We start from the raw sequence: 19,749 nt of genomic DNA on the forward strand, positions 1-19,749 counted from the left end.
ACCTTCAGCGAAGAAATTAACCTTTATTTTCTTTCAGTTTCCTTGTCCGCCAAATGAAGGATCTGGATTTAATGATGTCTAAGTTCTCTCCAGCACATGTCTCCTTGAGCATTCTCATAATGATAACGTGTTGGGAAAGTACATGGAGATAAGCTGCCATTTCTCTAAGTCGACCTACAAGGAGAAGGCTTAACAACCAAAAGCTGTGGTTGATGCTGGGGACCTCTGGACTAAACTCTCAGCTGCTGTTGGCAGGAGAGTGGGTGATTGTGATCCTGGAATTTGTTCTCAAGAGATCGATGGCAGGAAGTTGATCAAATAACCGATCATCCGGTTTTTCTCAAACACCTGTACATTCTGGCTGGGTTCAGCAAGGCCTCTGCAAACGAGTTAGAAGAAATGAAGATCGTATTACCATCACAATGCGGTTCTATCTTTCACAAAGCAAACCTTTGTTCTTTATTTCCTTAATGATCTGGCAGTTGCTGTTGAGTTTGGCTTACCATCATGAAAGCTAATATCCATAAAATGGATTTTATATGCCAGGTACTGTTCTAAAAGTTTTGCAGAAGTTAATTAATCAGTTTACAACCTGAAAATCTAATGATGAATCAGTAGAGTAGATCCTTTTTTTTTTTTAATCCCTGTGGAAAAGGAATAGTTAAAATCCAGTTTAAATCCATCCTAATGGTAGAGAGTCGAGAATTCGGATCCCTGCCCTCATTCCTTCAGGCTTTCTTGCTGATGTTCAATTACTGTAATTTCTTGTGTGGTTCATCTGATTACTAACTGTTTCTTCTCTGCCTTGATTAAGGTGTCTCATCCACTACTACTACATTCCAGCCCTTCACTCTCCTCTTGGACTTCTCTCTGACTTCCACGTCATTATCTCCAAATCCCATTTCTTCTGTAATTTTTTTTTTCCAAAGATTTTTACAAACACACTTAGAGTGCCTACCGTAGTTTGCTTTGATATAGTTCTAGGAGGTATGAGTAGGATTTCAAATACCTCCTCCTGTTGCTGAGGCTAGTAGGGGGAGAAATAAGTACATTTATGCTTTTTGTAAGGACGAGAAGAATTTAAAACCTTATTCCCAGGCTTGCGGGTCTGGCAGTCCTCACTCCGTCAAGTACCACATTTGCTTCCATCTTTTTGTTTCCTTGGGTTGGAAATGAAAACAGCTGTTAAAAATAAAAGCCCATGAGTCAATCTTGAGTCTCAATGTATAATTACAGTTTCCATCTCTGTTGGTAAAGTCCCTCCCAGTGTACTGAGCCCCGTATCACAGCCCCCTTGTTGTCAATTTTATACCAAGACTTTAATTTGTGCTTTCCAAACCTCTAAGATTAAACAGTAAATCATTTGCCAAGCCAGAAAAAAATAACAAGGAAGAAAAGACTTCAATTTAAAAACTTGATTCTCAGACATGCTCTTTTTCTGATTTAGATCTTTTTTTTTTTTTAAAGATCCTATTTATTTATTTGACAGAGAGAAACACAGCGAGAGAGGGAATACAAGAAGGGGGAGTGAGAGAGGGAGAAGCAGGCTTCCCACCACGCAGGAAGCCCAATATGGGGCTCGATCCCGTGACGCTGGGATCATGACCTGAGCCGAAGGCAGAGGCCCAACCCACTGAGCCACCCAGGCGCCCCATCATCTAGATCTTGAGCGAATCTCTATGTCGATATTAGAAATCGAGTTACTGTTCCACATTTCTGAAGGTAGAGATTTGGGGCTTTATGGTATCCTCACTGTGAAAAATGTTGCTTGAACTCCATAGAGACTATGCCTTGAAATGTATTTTCACTGTACCGGGTTCCTGAGGCCTATGACCTCAAAAACCAGTCTTAAAAGAGTCGTCTACAGCCCATCGATTATCACATTCTAGAGCAGATTGAGCTTTCTTTGCTTCTGCCTTGTCCCTCCTTATCAACCACTCATTCCTTGACTGAGTAGTCCCATTGTCTAAAGCTCTGAAAGTCCCTAGCAAATCAGCAGACTTCAACTGGCTAATCTAATTCGCTCTATAAATACAGATCATAGGCTATTAGCAAGGGAATTTCGCATTCTATAGGAGGAGAAGCAGGAGGCAAGAGGTTTGGTGCTTTCAATCACTTCATTTAGCCTTAGTTCCCCTTTCTAAGATTTGATTTCTTTATTGTTAGATTAGATTATGTCTATGATTCATTTCCCTGAAAAGATTATTATAATTCTGTCACCATTATATCCTCCAAGAGCTATCTTTGTATACTGAAAAATTGCCTTGGTCAGTTTGGGCTGCTGTAACAAAAATAACACAGTCTTAAAAGTTTAAGATCATAGCACTGGCAGGTCCAGGGTCTGGTGGGAGGATAGAAGTGGGGGGAGGAGCTCTCTTCTTATAAGGGCACTAATCTCATCACGATAAGGGCAGTAATCCCATCATACCTTCCTGGCCTGATTACCTCCCAAAGGCTCTATCTCCAAATATTATCATACTGGGGATTAGGGTTTCAACATACTAATTCTGGGGGACACGAATATTCAGTCCACAGTAGAAATGAGGATATTGTTGTGCATGGTGTGATTTGTGGAATTTGGGAAGGCTGTTGAGCTCCTGCTTCCACAACCACACTTAAAATCCTGCTATTAAATATTTCCTCCCAGATAAAACACCTTTTAAAATCTAGTATGTTTGGCTATGAAAAGAGTCCAGATGTCCATTGACAGATGAATGGATAAAGGAGATGTAATACACACACACACATACACACACACTGGAATATTACTCAGCCATCAAGAAAAAGAAATCTTACCATTTGCAAAGACATGGATGGAACTAGAGGGTATTATGCTAAGGGAAATAAGTCAGAGAAAGAATTGTATGATTTCATTCATATATGGAAATTAAGAAACAAAACAGAGGGTAGTAGGGAAGGGAGGGAAAAAATGAAATCAGAAAGGGAGACACACCATATGAGACTCTTAACTATAAGAAACAAACTTAGGATTGGTGGAGAGAGGTGGGTGGGGGAATGAGGTAACTGGGTGATGGGCATTAAGGAGGGCACGTGATGAGATGAGCACTGGGTGTTGTATAAGACTGATGAATCCCTGAACTCTACCTCTGAAACTAATACTCTATGCGTTCACTAATGGAATTTAAATAAAATAGAATAGAATAATAAAAAAAATAAAATCTAATCTATTTAGAAGGGCAAACCTGGAAAACTAGTTCAACATTTTTGAAGGTAAAGATTTGGGGCTTTGTGTAGATTTTGAGGTTGTGTAGCGCGGTGCTGGTACAGGGTAGTGTCGTCGGACTGGAATCAGACTGCTTGAGTTCACACACTTATGAGCTGTATGACCAGAGGCAATTAATCTTTCTGGGCTTCTGGACCATCTATATAATCAAGATGATAATAACACTCACCTCAGAGGTTTTGTGAGGTTTTAGTGAAATGTGTACCATGTTTCGAAGAACGGTATCTTGTTACATGGTTGTTAGCCATCGTCATTCTCTGTTTGCATCAAGCAGCATATTGTATGGATGTCCTTTTGACAGAAAGTTGCTGTCAAGTCGCAAAGAAATCAGTGTCAATCAGGGAATGGGGAGGGATTCCACGAGACACACAAAGCCTTGTGCAGGAACGGTCTGCCGTAGTCAGGTGCTACATTTGGAAGCAGGAAACCAGTAGGTGCTTCCATGCCCAAGGGAAGCATTTACAAGAAAGATAAAGGGAGATTCATCTGCTTCTTGTCCTAGCCAGTCTGCCCAGCAATGGATAGACTGAATCCGCTGCTATGGGGAGCAAGGAGTGTGATTCACATCTGCACATGAACTTTGAATTCGACGCCTGCTTGATTTTTGTGTGTCTCATAATTTTCTCCCTTGTAGTATTCTGGTAATGTTAGGTCCCTTGAAGAACCATGGTAAAATGTATAAGTAGTCTTCTCTGCTAAACACCCTTGCCTTTTCCTCTTAGATTACATGAAGCAGACAACGTTCGAAGCCCAAGCGTTTCTGGAAGCTGTCCAGTTCTTCCGGCAGGAGAAGGGACACTATGGCTCATGGGAAATGATCACTGGGGATGAAGTCCAGGTAACATGGCTCAGAATTTTGGATCCTCTTCTCTGTCCGTTGTGGGAGGTCAGAGTCATAACTAAAAAAAAAAAACAAAAACAAACAAAAAAGTTGCAAGAACGGAAGATGTGGTTCCAAAGGCCATTTCTCGAATTATCTAGAAGCATTTGATCCACAAACTATTAGGGACCCTCTCCAAACACCTCCATACTGGGCAGTAAACAGGGCAGCTTGAAACCCTGCAAAGGCAGTGGGGAGAGCTGCTTCCACTGCTTCTGACACAAAGCGTGATTCTTTGAATTGGCCGCATGCTTCTAGACCATAAGCAAACATGAGCAGTGTGGCAAAGTGCATAGTGTGCGGTGGGGCCTTAGGTCAGTGGACTCGGGTTAAATCTTGCCAAGTTATTGGACCTCTTTTCGTCTCGGGTTAGTCCTCCGAGACAGAGAGTAATGATAATGTTTACCTTGCAGGGTTCTGAGCATTAAGTGAGATGTTGCTGGAAAACTCTTTGGCACGTGCTTGTCTTTACTTATTGAATGATCTGTGAATGAAGTCGGGGAAACACATTTTAAAAGCATTAGACAGTTTTCTATGCATTTTATTTACCTCTTCTAGTTTTCTATCCCCTGTGGCCTGATATAATTTCCCATGACCTTGATTAAATACTAGTCATGGGCTGAGTACCTCCATTGGCTTGGTACCAGGGACATTGCTACAAATCTCCAAGGAAACTGTGTCCATGAGAACACCAGTCACATGGCTGATTCAGCCAGGAGGAGGAGGCTGGGTATGGCATTATTTAATTAGAGGCACACAGGGTCCAACAATGCTATTCTTTAATTTCCCCTCATCTCCCCAAGTGCCTCTTTTGGGGGCCAGTGGAATTTGTTATTAGGAGACACTATTTGGAAGAGACCAGATGGGGCCTTGCCTTCGTATAGTCGTTAAACTTCTAAAGCCAAAAACATTTGCTCGTGATGATGGGACTGTTCTTCATTGTTTAACCATATGACTCAGAAGCTCCTTTTTTCCCCCTCTCCTTTGGAGGATTCTAAACTCATTTATTTCTCAGCCTGAGACTTACTTATTCCAGCACTTCAGCCAATTCTTGGTTTCTGGTACTTGGGGGAAGCACACCCATTTATCAACCTGAGAGGATTAAGCACTAACTGTACTTATGCCAAAAAGAAAAATGAAAGCAAAAGGGGAGGCTGAAGCATTTGATGCTGATTAGCCTACCATGTAAACCAACACATTTAAGATACATACCAGTATTAAAATGCCTTTGTGTAATGCTTTTTAATGCTCAAATCCTAATTCTGTTCATCTTACTGATCTCCTGAGGTTACCCATATCTCCATTCTGTAAATGAGAAAGCCGAGGGAGGCTTATAGCAGTCAAGTGACTTGTCCAGGTTTGGTCACTGAACAACTATTGAGCCACTATATGCCAGGCACCAGGCTGGGTGCCGGTGACCCAGAGATGGGCGAGACAGGACGGTCCCTGACCCATGCAGTTGATAGCTTCATGGTCACATGCTAAGTGGACAAATGGTGAAGGAAATGATGGCTTCCAATTTCTGATCCAGTGAAAGATCAACACCAACTATGGGAATCTACCAAGTTCAACATTTTTTTTAACTCCTTAAGTTTACCTATGCTCCTTGCTTGATCTTTCCTTTCATTTGAAATCTCATGACAGCTCACATGCCTTCATGATGCCATTGAAAGCAGGCACTTTTTTTTTTTTTTTAAGATTTTTTTATTTTTATTTATTTGACAGACAGAGATCACAAGTAGGCAGAGAGGCAGGCAGAGAGAGAGGGGGAAGCAGGTTCTCCGCCGAGCAGAGAGCCTGATGCGGGGCTCGATCCCAGGACCCTGAGATCATGACCTGAGCTGAAGGCAGAGGCTTTAACCCACTGAGCCACCCAGGCGCCCCTGAAAGCAGGCACTTAATGAATCCTTTCTTTGCATGGAGTATCATGTTTCTTTTGTTGACCTTCTGCCTTTTGTTTTGGGTTGATAGGTGCGAAGGGCTAGAAGGTGCGAGAGAACTAAATGACTCATCCCTTGCCATCGTGGTGAGGCAAGGTATACCTAGAAACATCCAGAGAACGAGGCAGTGTTAGAACTGTGTGTGGCTCTGCACATATATGGACATCATAAAGCATTAGCACCAAGCAGTGATAAGAAGGTGCTAATTTTGCAGTATTAAAAAAAAATACTGTAAGTGGGAAAGCAGAACAATACAAAACAAAACAAAAACAGAGAAGAGATCAATAAAAGCTGGAGTTACCAAGTGACCCAGTAAGAAGTTTTGCCCCCCCAGGAATCTGAGTATCTATGGGGAAATCAGACTCCTAAAGTGTGAGCACTGAAGGGCATTTCAAGGACATTCTGTCCAACACCCTCCAAGTAAAAGAAGGAACATTCAGAGAGGTTGGCTGAGGTCACAGAGCCAGTCTGGGATGGAAACACATCTTGAGCCAAGTCTGGCTCTGCCTGGAGAAGCCGATGAAAGGAAATGGAAGGACATGGGCTCCAAAACCCCCATCTGGGGCCCACCGGGGGAGGCTTCCGTGTTACCTCACGCGTGGGCCTGAAACAGCGTCTGTCCTAACGCTCACCAGAAAAAGAGATCAGGGACTAAAACAGCTACCAAGTAGTTGCAGGAAATGGCACGACATAACTGAGTTTGAGAATATGACATCTTTTGTTTAAACCACTGGATTTATTTGCACTTTTTTCATATCTGCTGAGCATTTGATCATCATTTTATCTTAACCCCCTCTGCCTCAGGGCCTGGTACTCAGAAGATGTTCAGCATTGTTAATTATTATTTTCATAGTAATGACTCACGTAGCAAGTTTGGGGGGTCCTCGTGGTGGTGGTTATTTGTTAGGCAAGTGTCCAAGCAGAGCAAATATCTTAGGATAATTTGCCTGCAGATGATTAAGGTGAAAATATCTATATACTAGTGGGACGCCTGGGTGGCTCAGTGGGTTAAAGCCTCTGCCTTCGGCTCAGGTCATGATCTCAGGGTCCTGGGATCGAGTCCCGTATCGGGCTCTCTGCTCAGCGGAGAGCCTGCTTCCCCCCCCCTTCTCTCTGCCTGCCTCTCTGCCTACTTGTGATCTCTGTCTGTCAAATAAATAAAATCTTTAAATTTAAAAAAAAATCTATACACTAGTAAGAACTTGGATATAGTTCCTACGGTATATAGAAATGCATCAGATGAGGTCGTGAAAGAAAGCAGTTTGCAAAATGTAAAGTACTTTCAGTTACTTGGTGTTTATTACTTATTACAGTAACATTTATGTAATAAATATGTATTTATTATTTTATAAGAATTATTATAAATTTAAATTTGCCTTTATCAGGTGAGCTGAGAAGGTAGCTCATAATTCCCACAGAACAGGTTGTTTCAAGACAAGAAAACTATCCACATTTTAGGCCTTCTCCATACATTTCAGAGTTGTCTTTTATCTAGTGACCTTGAATGTGACCCCTTTAAATGATTCTTTCATCGATGGCCACTCAATAATATAAAATGCACAAGGTCGGCAGCCTGGTCAGACCATGGGGCCAGTCTCAGGAAGAAAGGCAGTCTCTCTGGACTTCACACCTTCCCCATAGTGTCAGCATCTGGAAGGTAACCCATGGTCTGGCCTTCAGGGAGTGAACCTGGGTTTGTTAATTCTGACCTAATGGCATGTTTGGTTTCTTATATGCGCGATGGAATTTTAAAATCTACAAATTCCAGCAATTTAATTTACACACACATACACACACACACACCCCGTTTCTTTTATAAGCAAAAGTGGTATTTTTAGGGCCTTTGTGGTGAAACTTGATAGATCTTGTTCTGAGCGAGAAGGTTAAGGACCCCCTTCATGAGTATGGTTCATTTATTTGATTGGCTACTTTCCCTAGAATAGCCCCAGGGCTTTGGACCCTCCTCATGAAGAGCCGACCCAGGTAGGGAATCTCAGAGCGGACCCTGGGCAGGGGAGGGGGTGGCACAAAGTTGGGGGCGGTGGGGTGAAGGGTGAAGGAAGGGATTACTCAGCATTTGGATGGCACAATTGGGCCTCAGCAGTTTGAGGCTCTGCCTGCCCCGTGGTGTTCCCAGGCCCCACACCCTTGCAACCCATTCCTCTTCCCCTTCTTTCTTTTCCCCAGATGTATTTCCGTTTCAGGTCCCTAAATTGTAAAATAGAACTCGGGACACCTGGGTGGGCTCAGTGGGTCATGATCTCAGGGTCCTGGGATCGAGTCCTGCATAGGGCTCTCTGCCCGGCAGGGAGCCTGCTTCCCCCTCTCTCTCTGCCTGCCTTTCTACCTACTTGTGCTCTCTGTCTGTCAAATAAATAAATAAAATCTTAAAAAAAAAATAAATAAATAATAAAATAGAACTCAATTTCTTGGAACATTATATGGGAAAGACTAAAAGAAAACTGTGACCTACCTAAATGGAATATTTTTTTTCCTTTGACCTTCGTAACATTTTCTTCTTTCCCAACCCCTTATTGCTTATGCTCAGACTCAAACTAATATCTGCAAAAGGATGAGTTAAGCAATTATTATGACCCTGAATTTAACACTTTCAACTAAGATAATACTTCCCATTGATTTTAAGTCCTGCCTCAGTCTCCTTATTTTCCTAGCTCATTCTCCCCGTGCTACACTTCCATCAGTCTTGGGCAGATGTGTTCCCACTAAGGACTTACTCCTCTGAGCAGGATGCGGGCAGGATCCATGTTATTAATGACCTACTTAAATCTAATTGTTGGACCTGCTAATCTCCGTGGAGCTCGCACATATCATGTTCCTCTCAAATTCCTCAAAAATTCTGGTTCACCTCTTGACTGCTCCCAGAGAATGGTTAAGAAAGGAAAACATTCCCACCAATGAATTACCAGGCCTTGGGGAAATCCTATCCCCATTATAATCTTTGTCACACCACAAAGTTCTACATCGCAGGTGACAGGACCCCACTCCCCACACTGACCTGAGCAACCTTCTCTCCCAGTAACCCCCAGGCACAGGGGGATCGGATGGTTCACCCACCTCTACCCTGGGAGTGTTCTTGAACCATTCAGCTAAAATGTTCCACCCTGCTCTAACAGAGCCCTTGGTGAAAGGCAAGATCTAGTGAGCTCATGAGCATTTTCACTAGCATGAGGCTGACCAGTGACTTCAGGACGAGATCTTCTGTAATTCCCAAAGCCTAATTTGAATTTGTATGAGGAGGTCAATTATTTTGCACAAATATTACTTTCAATTCATAGAACGGATGTCAAATGATTCTCCATTCCCCAAATTACTCTCTTCTCTTTTGTAAATCTTGTCTTGCAGACTGATATTGAAAAATACACTGTGAACCCCAAAAGATTCATAGTAAAACTGAATCTGAAAAGCAAATCTCCAGTTCGTGGGGAGGTGGTTGGTTAAAGAAGAAATTGGTGTTACATGGAACATTGTAGTATGTGGACATAGAGAACATGGTCAGATTTTTTAAAACACACACACACACACACATTTTCACAGAGCCAATCAAAATTTTAGGAGTGACTTGGGAGCAGACTTTTTTTTAAATGTTCTGCTCACCCTATAAATGTCCAGTTGTTCCAAGTGTTTGTTGCTCCATTTTTTCTCTAAATTTTAAGGATGATGGAGGTGGGATTCAGGGGACAGCAGGGACAAAGAGATGAAGACACACAGATCCCAAGGGAGCTTGAGGAGGCATGATGGTCTCAGAGGACACATCAAGACCTCAAGCCACCAAAACCAAGTCATGAGGTTGCTAATGACACTCTTATCCATTATTAAAAATTTGCCTTTTATCTTAAATGCACTGGATTCTTCTAGTTTCTGAAGAAGTGTGAATATGAGGAAATTGTCCTTCTGATGGTGAACCGTCAGCAGACATTACTGTTGTTCGCAGATATTCAAGAATGTTTACCCTCCAAGATTGTCTTTAGTTGAGATTTCTGTAGCCTCAGAACCAGAATGAAACTATCAGCTAATGGATTTGACGTAGCCCAGGACAATTTTAGGTTGCCAGGATCAGCACGGCCAGTCATGACCACGTCAGCTGGTCCAATGCTCAGATTGACCAGTCACCACCCAACTCACTCTGGGGCTGTCTTCCTCTCCCCAGATCCTGAGTAACCTGGTGATGGAGGACCTCCTGCCAACCCTTCAGACGGACCTTCTGCCGAAAATGAAGGGGAAGAAGAATGACAGAAAGAGGGCCTGGCTCGGCGTAAGCCATGACTTTGCCATGTGACTGTGCTGTTCAAATTGAACATCCCTTTCCCTCCCTTTTTTTAGGGCAGTTTCTTTCTTTCTTTCTTTCTTTCTTTCTCTCTCCCTTCCTTCATTCCTTCCTTACCTTCCTTCCTTCTTTCCTTCTTTCTTCTCTTCCTCCTCCTCCTCCTCCTTCTTCTTCTTCTTCTTTTTTAATAATTCCTTCCCTGGGTGGAGAACTGCCTACCTTGATTCTGCTCAGTCTCACTTACATGAGGACTAATCCAAACAGGCTCAAACCTGGGAAGAAAAATGAGTGTGCCTCCAGCCGTGTTTATGTTAAGAGAATCTACGCTTAGGCCTCCCCGCTCTGCTTGACTCCGGCAGGCGCTCGCACACCACAGAGCCCCGATTTTTGTGCTGTTCTCTGTTGCAGCTCCTTGAGGAAGCCTACAACCTGGTTCGACACCAAGTTTCAGAAGGATTGAGTGCCTTGAAGGAGGAGTGCCGTGCTCTGACGAAGGGCCTGGAGGGAACCATCCGTTCAGACATGGATCAGATCGTGAACTCGAAGAACTTTTTAATTGGAAAGATCAAAGGTCAGTGGAGATAATCCAGGCCCTTACAGCTGAATGAGCTGCGCACGCAGTCATATTTCATGATTCAGAGGAAAACTGAACTGGCGGAATCGGGAAGAGCCGATACCGGGTGTAATGGTCATGCTAGCAAGGGCTGGACCTTCCCCAGCGGGAAGGAGGGTTTGCTTCTTGCCTGTGGTGGTGCCTGAGTATTCTGATGCCCTACGTCAGAATGCCTCTGTTGGGGCGCCTGGGTGGCTCAGTGGGTTAAGCCGCTGCCTTCGGCTCAGGTCATGATCTCGGGGTCCTGGGATCGAGTCCCGCATCGGGCTCTCTGCTCAGCAGGGAGCCTGCTTCCCTCTCTCTCTCTCTCTGCCTGCCTCTCTGTCTACTTGTGATCTCTCTGTCAAATAAAATCTTTAAAAAAAAAAAAAAAAAAAGAATGCCTCTGTTGTAGTGCTTTCACACTAACTGTATTGGCTTCTGTGTGTGCCCCTTCTCCACCATAAGCTGTCTAAGAACAGGACCATGCGGTCCCTGTTTCACTCAGGCATACCCAGGGCCTAGTACCATGCCTGGTATATGCAGATTCTCAGCGAATACTTGAATGGATGAATAAACGGATTTTCTCTTCACAAGAAGAAAACTGGCTTAGCGTGGGTAAATGTGGATTCTAGTCTCAAGTGCAACATGGCCGGTCAGGTCTACTTGGGAGGATCACTTGACTTCCGTGTGCCTTAGTGTCCTCCTCTGCAATCAGGAGTGAGGGTCCCTAAGATTGAGGCCTGTCAGCCGTGGGCCCTGACCTGAATCGGGCCCACCTCCAATTTCTGTAAATAGCATTTCATTGGGACACAGCCGTGCCCGTTCAGTTATGCGTCACCTGGGGCTGCGTTCATGCTACAAGGGCAGAGTTGAGTAATCAGAACCGAGACCTCCTGGATCGCAAGGTCGCGCATGGTCTCTCTCTGGCCATTGGCAGAAAAGTGGTTGCCTGTGCCCTCACAAGAGGCCTGAGAGGGCCTCTAAGGAATTCCACAGGATAACATGTTATTGGCTAAAATGTTACTGTTAATTCCTACATCCCAACAAGCACCACACCGGGAATGTCCTTTCCGAGAAGCGCGCGGACTCCTCTGGGATGGTTTAGCAACAGTCTTCTTACGTTGTCATTTTTCAGATTCTTTTTTTAAAGATTTTTATTTATTTATTTATTTGACAGAGAGATCACAAGTAGGCAGAGAGGTTGGGGGTGGGGGGAGCAGGCTCCCCGCTGAGCAGAGAGCCCGATGTGGGACTCGATCCCAGGACCCTGAGATCATGACCTGAGCCAAAGGCAGAGGCTTAACCCACTGAGCTACCCAGGCGCCCTCACTTTTCAGATTCTTCACTCACTTGCTCATCTGCTTGCTCACTCATTTAAAAAAATCGGTACTAGGTGCTTTCTGAGCAAGGTGCTGGGGCTTTAGCAATGAACAGGGGACCCATTTCCTGTACTCAAGAGACTTAGCACCTGACCAGGGCTGTCTGCTTGGTGGAGTACGCTCTGCCTTTCCGGCTGTGTTCACACTGCAGCCCAGCTCGTCTCTGAGCCCTTCCAGCGGCTCTTCTGCGAGAGTAGAGAGCAGGCTTGACGACCGCATGGGGGTACGTGTCTGTTTCCTTGCGGGTCTGTCCACGCCGTACCCTCCAAGGCACAGAGATTAGCCTCAGCGCTGTGTATTCACTATTATCCATGTCTCTCATTCCTCTGTTTGCACAACTGATGGAGAATTGACTATATTCAAGCGCTCGTACAACCTAAAACCTCCAGCACTAGCTCCCCAGTCATGCCCGAATTCAACCAGTTTCTCTCTCTCTCTCTTTTTCCTAGTCTCTGTGGCTCCAGTATATCCCACATAAAATGGAAAAACACTCTGCCCTAGACTAGTCTTTGCCTCCTAAAAGGAACTTTGGAAGGAAGTCATGATCAAGTCTTTTTAAAAGGGAATATCAGAAGCACATTTTAACCGAGGCTCTTGTTCTCCACCTTTTAAAACAGTAAAGTACAGTTGAGCCTTGAACAATACAGGTTTGAACTGCACGGGTCCACTTATGGGGTGGGGACCGGTTTGGATAAATGCAACCCAGTAGTGTAAGCATATTTTCTGTTCCTTATGATTTTCTTAGTAACATTTTATTTTCTCTAGCCTATTTTTTAAAAGATTTTATTTATTTGACGGGGGCAAGGCGGTCACAAGCAGGCAGAGAGGCAGGCAGAGGGAGAAGCAGGCTCCCTGCTGAGCAGAGAACCTGATGGATGTAGGGCTCGATCCCAGGACCCTGAGATCATGACCTGAGCCGAAGGCAGATGCTTAACCGACTGAGCCACCCAGGAGCCCCTTCTCTAGCTTATTTTATTGTTAGAATACAGGATATAACATATGCAACATTCAAAATATGTGTTCGTCGACTCTTTATGTTATGGGTAAGGCTTCTGGTCAACGGTAGGCTATTAGGAGTTCAGTTTTGGGGGAGTCAAAAGTTATTCACAGATTTTCAATGACAGGGGGGTGATCAGCACCCCTAACCTCTGTATTGTTCAAGGATCAACTGTATACTTTGGACTGCGTCAGTAAGGGCTTTGGGTTTTGAAAGAGCTTTGAGAGTACTAAGCAGTGATTTCTCCATTTCCTCCCAAATGACTCTTGACGGTCAAGCAACCAATCTTTAGTCCCGCCTAACAAGTGTTTCTTCATTCAGTAAGCATTTATCCTGCTCCTGCTGAATACAAGGGCTGTGAGGAGTCAAAGAAGACAACATGATTTCACAACAAGAGGATATGAGGCATGTTACAGATTCTGAAACAAGGGGAAAGATGGGAAGGTGCCCCTGGAGAAGCAGGAACCAAGGACACTGTGGTTCCCAGCCAGGAACTAGGTCAGCTTCAAAAAACACTGCGGGCTCCTGTAACAATAGCGCTGTTTTTGTATCAGTTAATGGGGAAAAGGATGATGCCGGCAGGTGGGACGAGGGCTCACAGTGAGTGAGGGCTTCCCGAGGGCCACCTACAGCTCCAAGCATCTGAACACAGTCAGCCCACGTCATCGTCACCCCAACCCGCAGGAGTCATTCATCCCATGATCTGCATCTCCCCGATAAGAACACCGAGGCAGAGATTAAGTAACTTGGCCCAGATTCCAAAACTGAGTCAGGCTCCAAACCCCTCTAATCCCAACACTTTCCGTCTTTGTCCCTCTGCTCCGTGGCTCTGCCACGGCTGCCCTAACTTCGGGATGGTTTGTGAGTCCGTATTTATCACAACGGTGTCTCTACACGCCTGGAAGTCAGCAGAGCATGTCCGGGTGGGGTGTCAACTCTGTGCCATCCAGAAGGAAGCAGCGACAGGCAGCCCACCACTCAGGGAGCTGGGTGGTGGTTCCAAGGGCATGCGGCTGTCTGCGTGGGTAAAGTGTGTACTGGGTCTTGAACGGGTGAGGGAGATGTTCACAAGCAGAGAAGGAGGAAGGAAGGCCCAGCTGAAAGGAGCACCAAAAAGGCACAGAGAGGAGGCTGCAACCTGCGCTGGCACACAGGCATCAGCGGGGAAGCAGGCAGAGGAGAGCAGGGTCGCCATGGCCCCTTCCGGTGTCCATTTCCTCCCCGTTCAGTAGGTGAATCTCACCAGCCGCCGCTGAATCTTTACTGCATACGACCTGTGTTCATGATTAGTCTGAAATTTCTATTAGGCGCTTTTCAAATAGTTCTTCTCTCCAAGTTCATTGGTAAATAAGTCCTTTATTATCCTGACACACAATTTTGCATTTTGGTATCAAGCAAGTCGTTTTTAGACGTTACAGATCATTTCATATTTATTTATTTTATTTTTTATTTTTTTTAAAGATTTTTTTTTATTTATTTGACAGAGAGAAATCACAACTAGGCAGAGAGGCAGGCAGAGAGAGTGAGAGGGAAGCAGGCTCCCTGCCAAGCAGAGAGCCCGATGCGGGGCTCGATCCCAGGACCCTGAGATCATGACCCGAGCCGAAGGCAGCGGCTTAAACCACTGAGCCACCCAGGCGCCCCTCATTTCATATTTAAATCATACAATCAAAAGTGTTTTTTTCCCCTAGCAGTTCTATGACCTCTTTAATATTTTATATACCTAGTATTTGTGAGTTACTCATAACATGAATAGTCATCTCAGATTCTCCAAGTAAGGCGCAGTCTGATCCTCCATACCTGTGAAATATTTCTGCAAACCGAGAGAAGAATGGGCCCATTCATCTCCCTGTAAGCACATTATTTGCCAATAAAGGATTAAGAAATACACTTGAAGTGTAGTCCTTGATCCGTAAATTAAGGTGTGACTTTGGTCAAGCCCTGGGACATCTCCAGGCCTCTGATTTTCCATGTATAAAATGGAGGGATTGAACACTCAGATATGCTTGTCCTTCCGTTCTTGGTTCCGTGATACTGTGACAAGGGCCAGGTGACTTACCAGCGTCACAAAGCTGACCTTCCAGTGTACAGAGCAAGCTCAGGTCTTTTCTGGCTCAGCCTTCCCTCACTACATGTGCTTTCAAACCTGGCTAGTCATGACCTTCACCTTAGCCCTTTAAAGAAAAATGCAGATTTCCAAGTCCTATCCGGACTTTATGCCCTTCCTCTTTTATTATTTTGTTTTGTTTTTTAAGATTTTATTTATTTATTTGACAGCGAGAGAGGGAACACAAGCAGGGGGAGTGGGAGAGGGAGAAGCAGACTTCCGGCTGAACGGAGCCCAAAGCAGGGCAGACGCTCACGACTGAGCTCCCCAGGCCCCCAATGCTCTTCCTCTCTTAAATCAAAGAGTAGGATTTGCCTCTGGGAAGTGCGGTTACATTTTTTCATCCCTCTTATTTTTCTGTGCTCTCTATATTTTTGTCATCGTGCATGTTTTCTGTGATTAATGGGAAAAAAATAGCCTTTAAAAAAAAAACTTGGGGTTGGGAGTGGGAGGTGGGGTGGTGTTTGTTTTCAATGGAATCTGTTTCTGTATGCCCAAGAAAAAACCGTGTTCAAGTTTTTAAAAAGTCTCTTGAGGAGGGGAAAGGGGAATTGAATTATATGAGTTGATTAACTCTTAGAGAAATTAATTAAAACTTAATAAGTTGTTATGTACAAATATTGAATCATTATGTTGTACAGCTGAAACTGATACAATGTTATACCTCAATTTAAAAACTTGGTAAATCGTGTTTTTTCGAAGACAAATTATGCACACAGAATGATGATGGTGAAAGATGAGAGGTGGATCGCCAGCATTTTCTGTTTTCTGTTCTGCAGTGCGTGATCACAGGGACCAGCCAGAAAAGTGCACTTCATCCCTGGGCAGAGGAAAGTTTGGGGAGGGGAGGGATGGTTTGTTCCAATTCTGCAAACATCTAATGGTTTTCCATTCTGGTGACTGCTGGCACAGGACTCTCTGTGCTGGTCTGTCTTGCTTTTTTGAGCTTGCCTGGGCTGTTAAGGGCTCTCTGGGGCACTGCCCACCCCTGATCTGGCTCCAGGGACTTTGAACCCAATTTTGCCCATAATAAGTGATGGTTTTTCTGCCTATTTCCTATCTCAGCCATGGTGGCCCAGCCCGCAGAAAGAAGCTGTGCAGAGAATGTGCAACCGTTCTTGGCGTCCATTCTGGAGGAGCTCATGGGGCCAGTGAGTTCAGGATTCAGTGAGGTGCGCTCACTCTTTGAAAAAGAAGTGGATGAACTTAGCCAAAACTTTCAGACCACCAAAGACAGCGCCCAGCTTAAGGAGGTAAGATACGGAGCCAAGGAACTGAGTGTGAATGGTCTGCCTGGGGCTGCATTTTCCTTGGGCCCTTTCTGCATTTGTGCACTCTTCACTTTCTTCTTCCCTTCTGCCCACCCCCCCTTCTATCCGTCCATCTATTTCTTCCATTCAGCCAGCCACCCCATTCATCTATCCATTCACCTGATTTCCTTTATTAATGGTTTTCAAGTTGCAAAAATAATAATATGCTGGTGCAATTGAAACTACATATTATATATATATAATATATTACACATGTAATATATTATTATAATTATATATTATATAATATATATTACATATATGTGTAATATATGTGATATATGTGTGATATATATTACACATATATGTTATATATTTTATAGAGAGAGAGAGTATATATATGGGCAATTTGATCACCCATGTGGAAAGATGTTAATGTTCAAAGACAATGGCCAAGAAAGAATTCTTGAGACGTCTTTGGTGCAAAAAAAAATGGCTTTATTAAAGCACAGGAACAGGACCCGTGGGCAGAAAGAGCTGCACCGGGGTCATGAGGAGTGCCCCATTATATACTTTCACGTTGGGAGGGCGTTAGGCAAGCGTAAGTCTCTGAGGCATGTTGGAAGAAAGGTTTCCAGGACCTTGAGGGGCTAGCTATTGTTAGGAAAGGGTCATTTACTACCGTCTTATAAAAACCTGAGTCATGAGACTCTTCAGATGTATATCGGTGGGTGTTATGCTTGGGGGATGATTGCCAACTTGTGACTTGTGGGGGGTAGAGATAAAGGAAGTTTCCAAAGGAAAGTTTATGTGTTAAAGTAGACTCACAGGATCCTGCGCATTGGGCGTAGATTGGTTTTGGCCCTTAGCGAAGAATTAACATTGAGTCCCTAGAATAACGTCATTCTGCATGTCCCAAGGCCTTGTCAATGGGCTGTAGGTAGTCAGGAAATTTAATAATTTTTCTCTTGCTTTCGTTTCCCACATCAACCCATGCCCACCCCAACTTCTAGGCTACCTCCACTCCAGACCCCCTGAATTAACAAATACAAATTAACTTAGAATATGTTTTCACATGCTTGTTTCTTGTTCATACAAATATAGAAGCATATAACCTCATCGATATAAATTTTGTTTGATTTGTTTCCAAAAATAAGACTCATGATGAAAACAATGATTCTCAAAGTGTGGTCCCAGGACCAATAGGGTCCTTCCCCAGCTATTAAAAGTGCAAATTCTCAGGCCCCCACCAACAATCTCCTGAGTCAGAAGCTCAGGGGGCTCTGGCCTGGCATTCTGTTTCACAGGCCTCCCCAGGATGTGAGGCACCTTCAAGTTCAGGAATCACTCGCATCACGAGGCAGCTTGGTTTGCAGAGGACACATCACTGTCAGTCTCTGGATCAAACCAGATACCTCTCCCTTCTTTTTTTCCCTTTCTTATTTATTTATGCATGCATGAATATGTGACTATACATAAACAAGATACATTTCATAAATACTTTTAACTTTTTCTTTGCAACCTTTTCTAAAAACGTGTCTTGACCTTCTCTCCCTCCCCCACCACCCACCTTCCTTCAAGTAACCAGTGTTAACATCTTAGCCTATACCATTCTGTACTTTTCCCCCTGCTTTTTTTTTAAGATTTTATTTATTTTTAGTCTTGTGTAAGTTTTTTTCTTTAAAGATTTTATGTATTTATTTATTTGTCAGAGAGAGAGAGAAAGAGCGAGTGAGCACAAGCAGGGAGAGCAACAGGCAGTGGGAGAAGCAGGCTCCCCGCTGAGCAGGGAGCCTGATGTGGGACTCTGGGATCATGACCTGAGCTGAAGGCAGCCGCTTAACTGACTGAGCTACCCAGGCGCCCCTAGATTTTATTTATTTATTTGACACAGAGAGACAGCAAGAGAGGGAACACAAGCAGAGGGACTGGGAGAGGGAAAGCAGGCTTCCCACTGAGCAGGGAGCCTGACACAGGGCTCGATTCCAGGACCCTGGTATAATGACTTGAGCCGAAGGTAAACGCTTCACGACTGAGCTACCCAGCCTTCCCCCTGCTTATTTAGCTATAAAACATACACATTTATTGGCTGGTTTTTTTTTTCAGATTGTTTGCTTTTTTAAAAAAATGGGATCATATTACAAATCCCACTCTTTATCAGTGTTCTCATTCAAAAACATACATTGTGAAACTCTCAAGTTAGCTGCTTTGGCTTTAAACCATTCTTTGTAATGGCTACATAATATTTTATGTCTGAATGCACCGTGATTTATTCAACTATCCAAATGTTGCTGGCATCATGGAGAAAACTGTAATAAATAACCTTCCTACATAGAGTATACTCTGAAGCTTTCATTCCTGTGCGATAGATTCCCAAGACAGGTTTGCTAGGTTGAAAGGTGGGATTATTTCTCCTGTTAACAGACGTTTCCATTTGCATTTTTAAAAAAAAAGGATTTAAATTTTACATTTCCATCCACCGTGTATGACAGAGGAATTTCTTCCCCCAAATGCCCATCAGCGGTAGGCATTACCACTCCTTTAAACTTTAGCCTGTCTGATAGGAGCAAAACAGCAACCCATTTTTCCTCTCTTGTCTGCTTAATTGTTACTTTTTTTTAAAAATATTTTATTTATTTATTTGACAGAGAGAGAGGTCACCAGTAGTCAGAGAGGCAGGCAGAGAGAGAGGAAGAAACAGGCTCCTCACTGAGCAGAGAGCCGGATGCGGGGCTCGATCCCAGGACCCTGAGATCATGACCTGAGCCGAAGGCAGAGGCTTAAACCACGGAGCCACCCAGGCGCCCCTTAATTGTTACTTCTTAAAAATAGTTGCATTTCATGTTGTGTGAGAAGGGACAAGTTTGATCTTGTGCGTTTGACCATTAATTCTACCTTGGTGTGGCTCCCCACAACTCCCTTCTCAGGGAGAGTGATGTGTTCTCTTTACAAGTAGGAATTCCTACTTAGAGACACCTAGAACTCGAGCCCTGTCTCTTTTCTGTGACTTGAAAATCGGACAGCATGCCCTCTGTGATTCACAGTCACCCTGTGTTACTGCCCATGTCTCTC

The 19,749-nt window shown here is 44.0% G+C and overlaps 1 protein-coding gene across 1 annotated transcript in view; it reads left to right on the top strand.

The window, feature by feature from the left end:
* The window catches only part of NIBAN1 (niban apoptosis regulator 1), a 163,652-nt gene that overhangs the window by 127,264 nt on the left and 16,639 nt on the right, over positions 1-19,749 (top strand). Inside the window, exons 6-9 of the mRNA XM_045983295.1 lie at positions 3,967-4,082; positions 10,233-10,337; positions 10,758-10,920; positions 16,493-16,680. Of these exons, the coding sequence (XP_045839251.1) occupies positions 3,967-4,082; positions 10,233-10,337; positions 10,758-10,920; positions 16,493-16,680 (572 nt within the window). The remainder of the gene's footprint in view (positions 1-3,966; positions 4,083-10,232; positions 10,338-10,757; positions 10,921-16,492; positions 16,681-19,749) is intronic.

This window comes from Meles meles, chromosome 17 (assembly GCF_922984935.1).
Source record: "Meles meles chromosome 17, mMelMel3.1 paternal haplotype, whole genome shotgun sequence".
NCBI lineage: Eukaryota > Metazoa > Chordata > Mammalia > Carnivora > Mustelidae > Meles > Meles meles.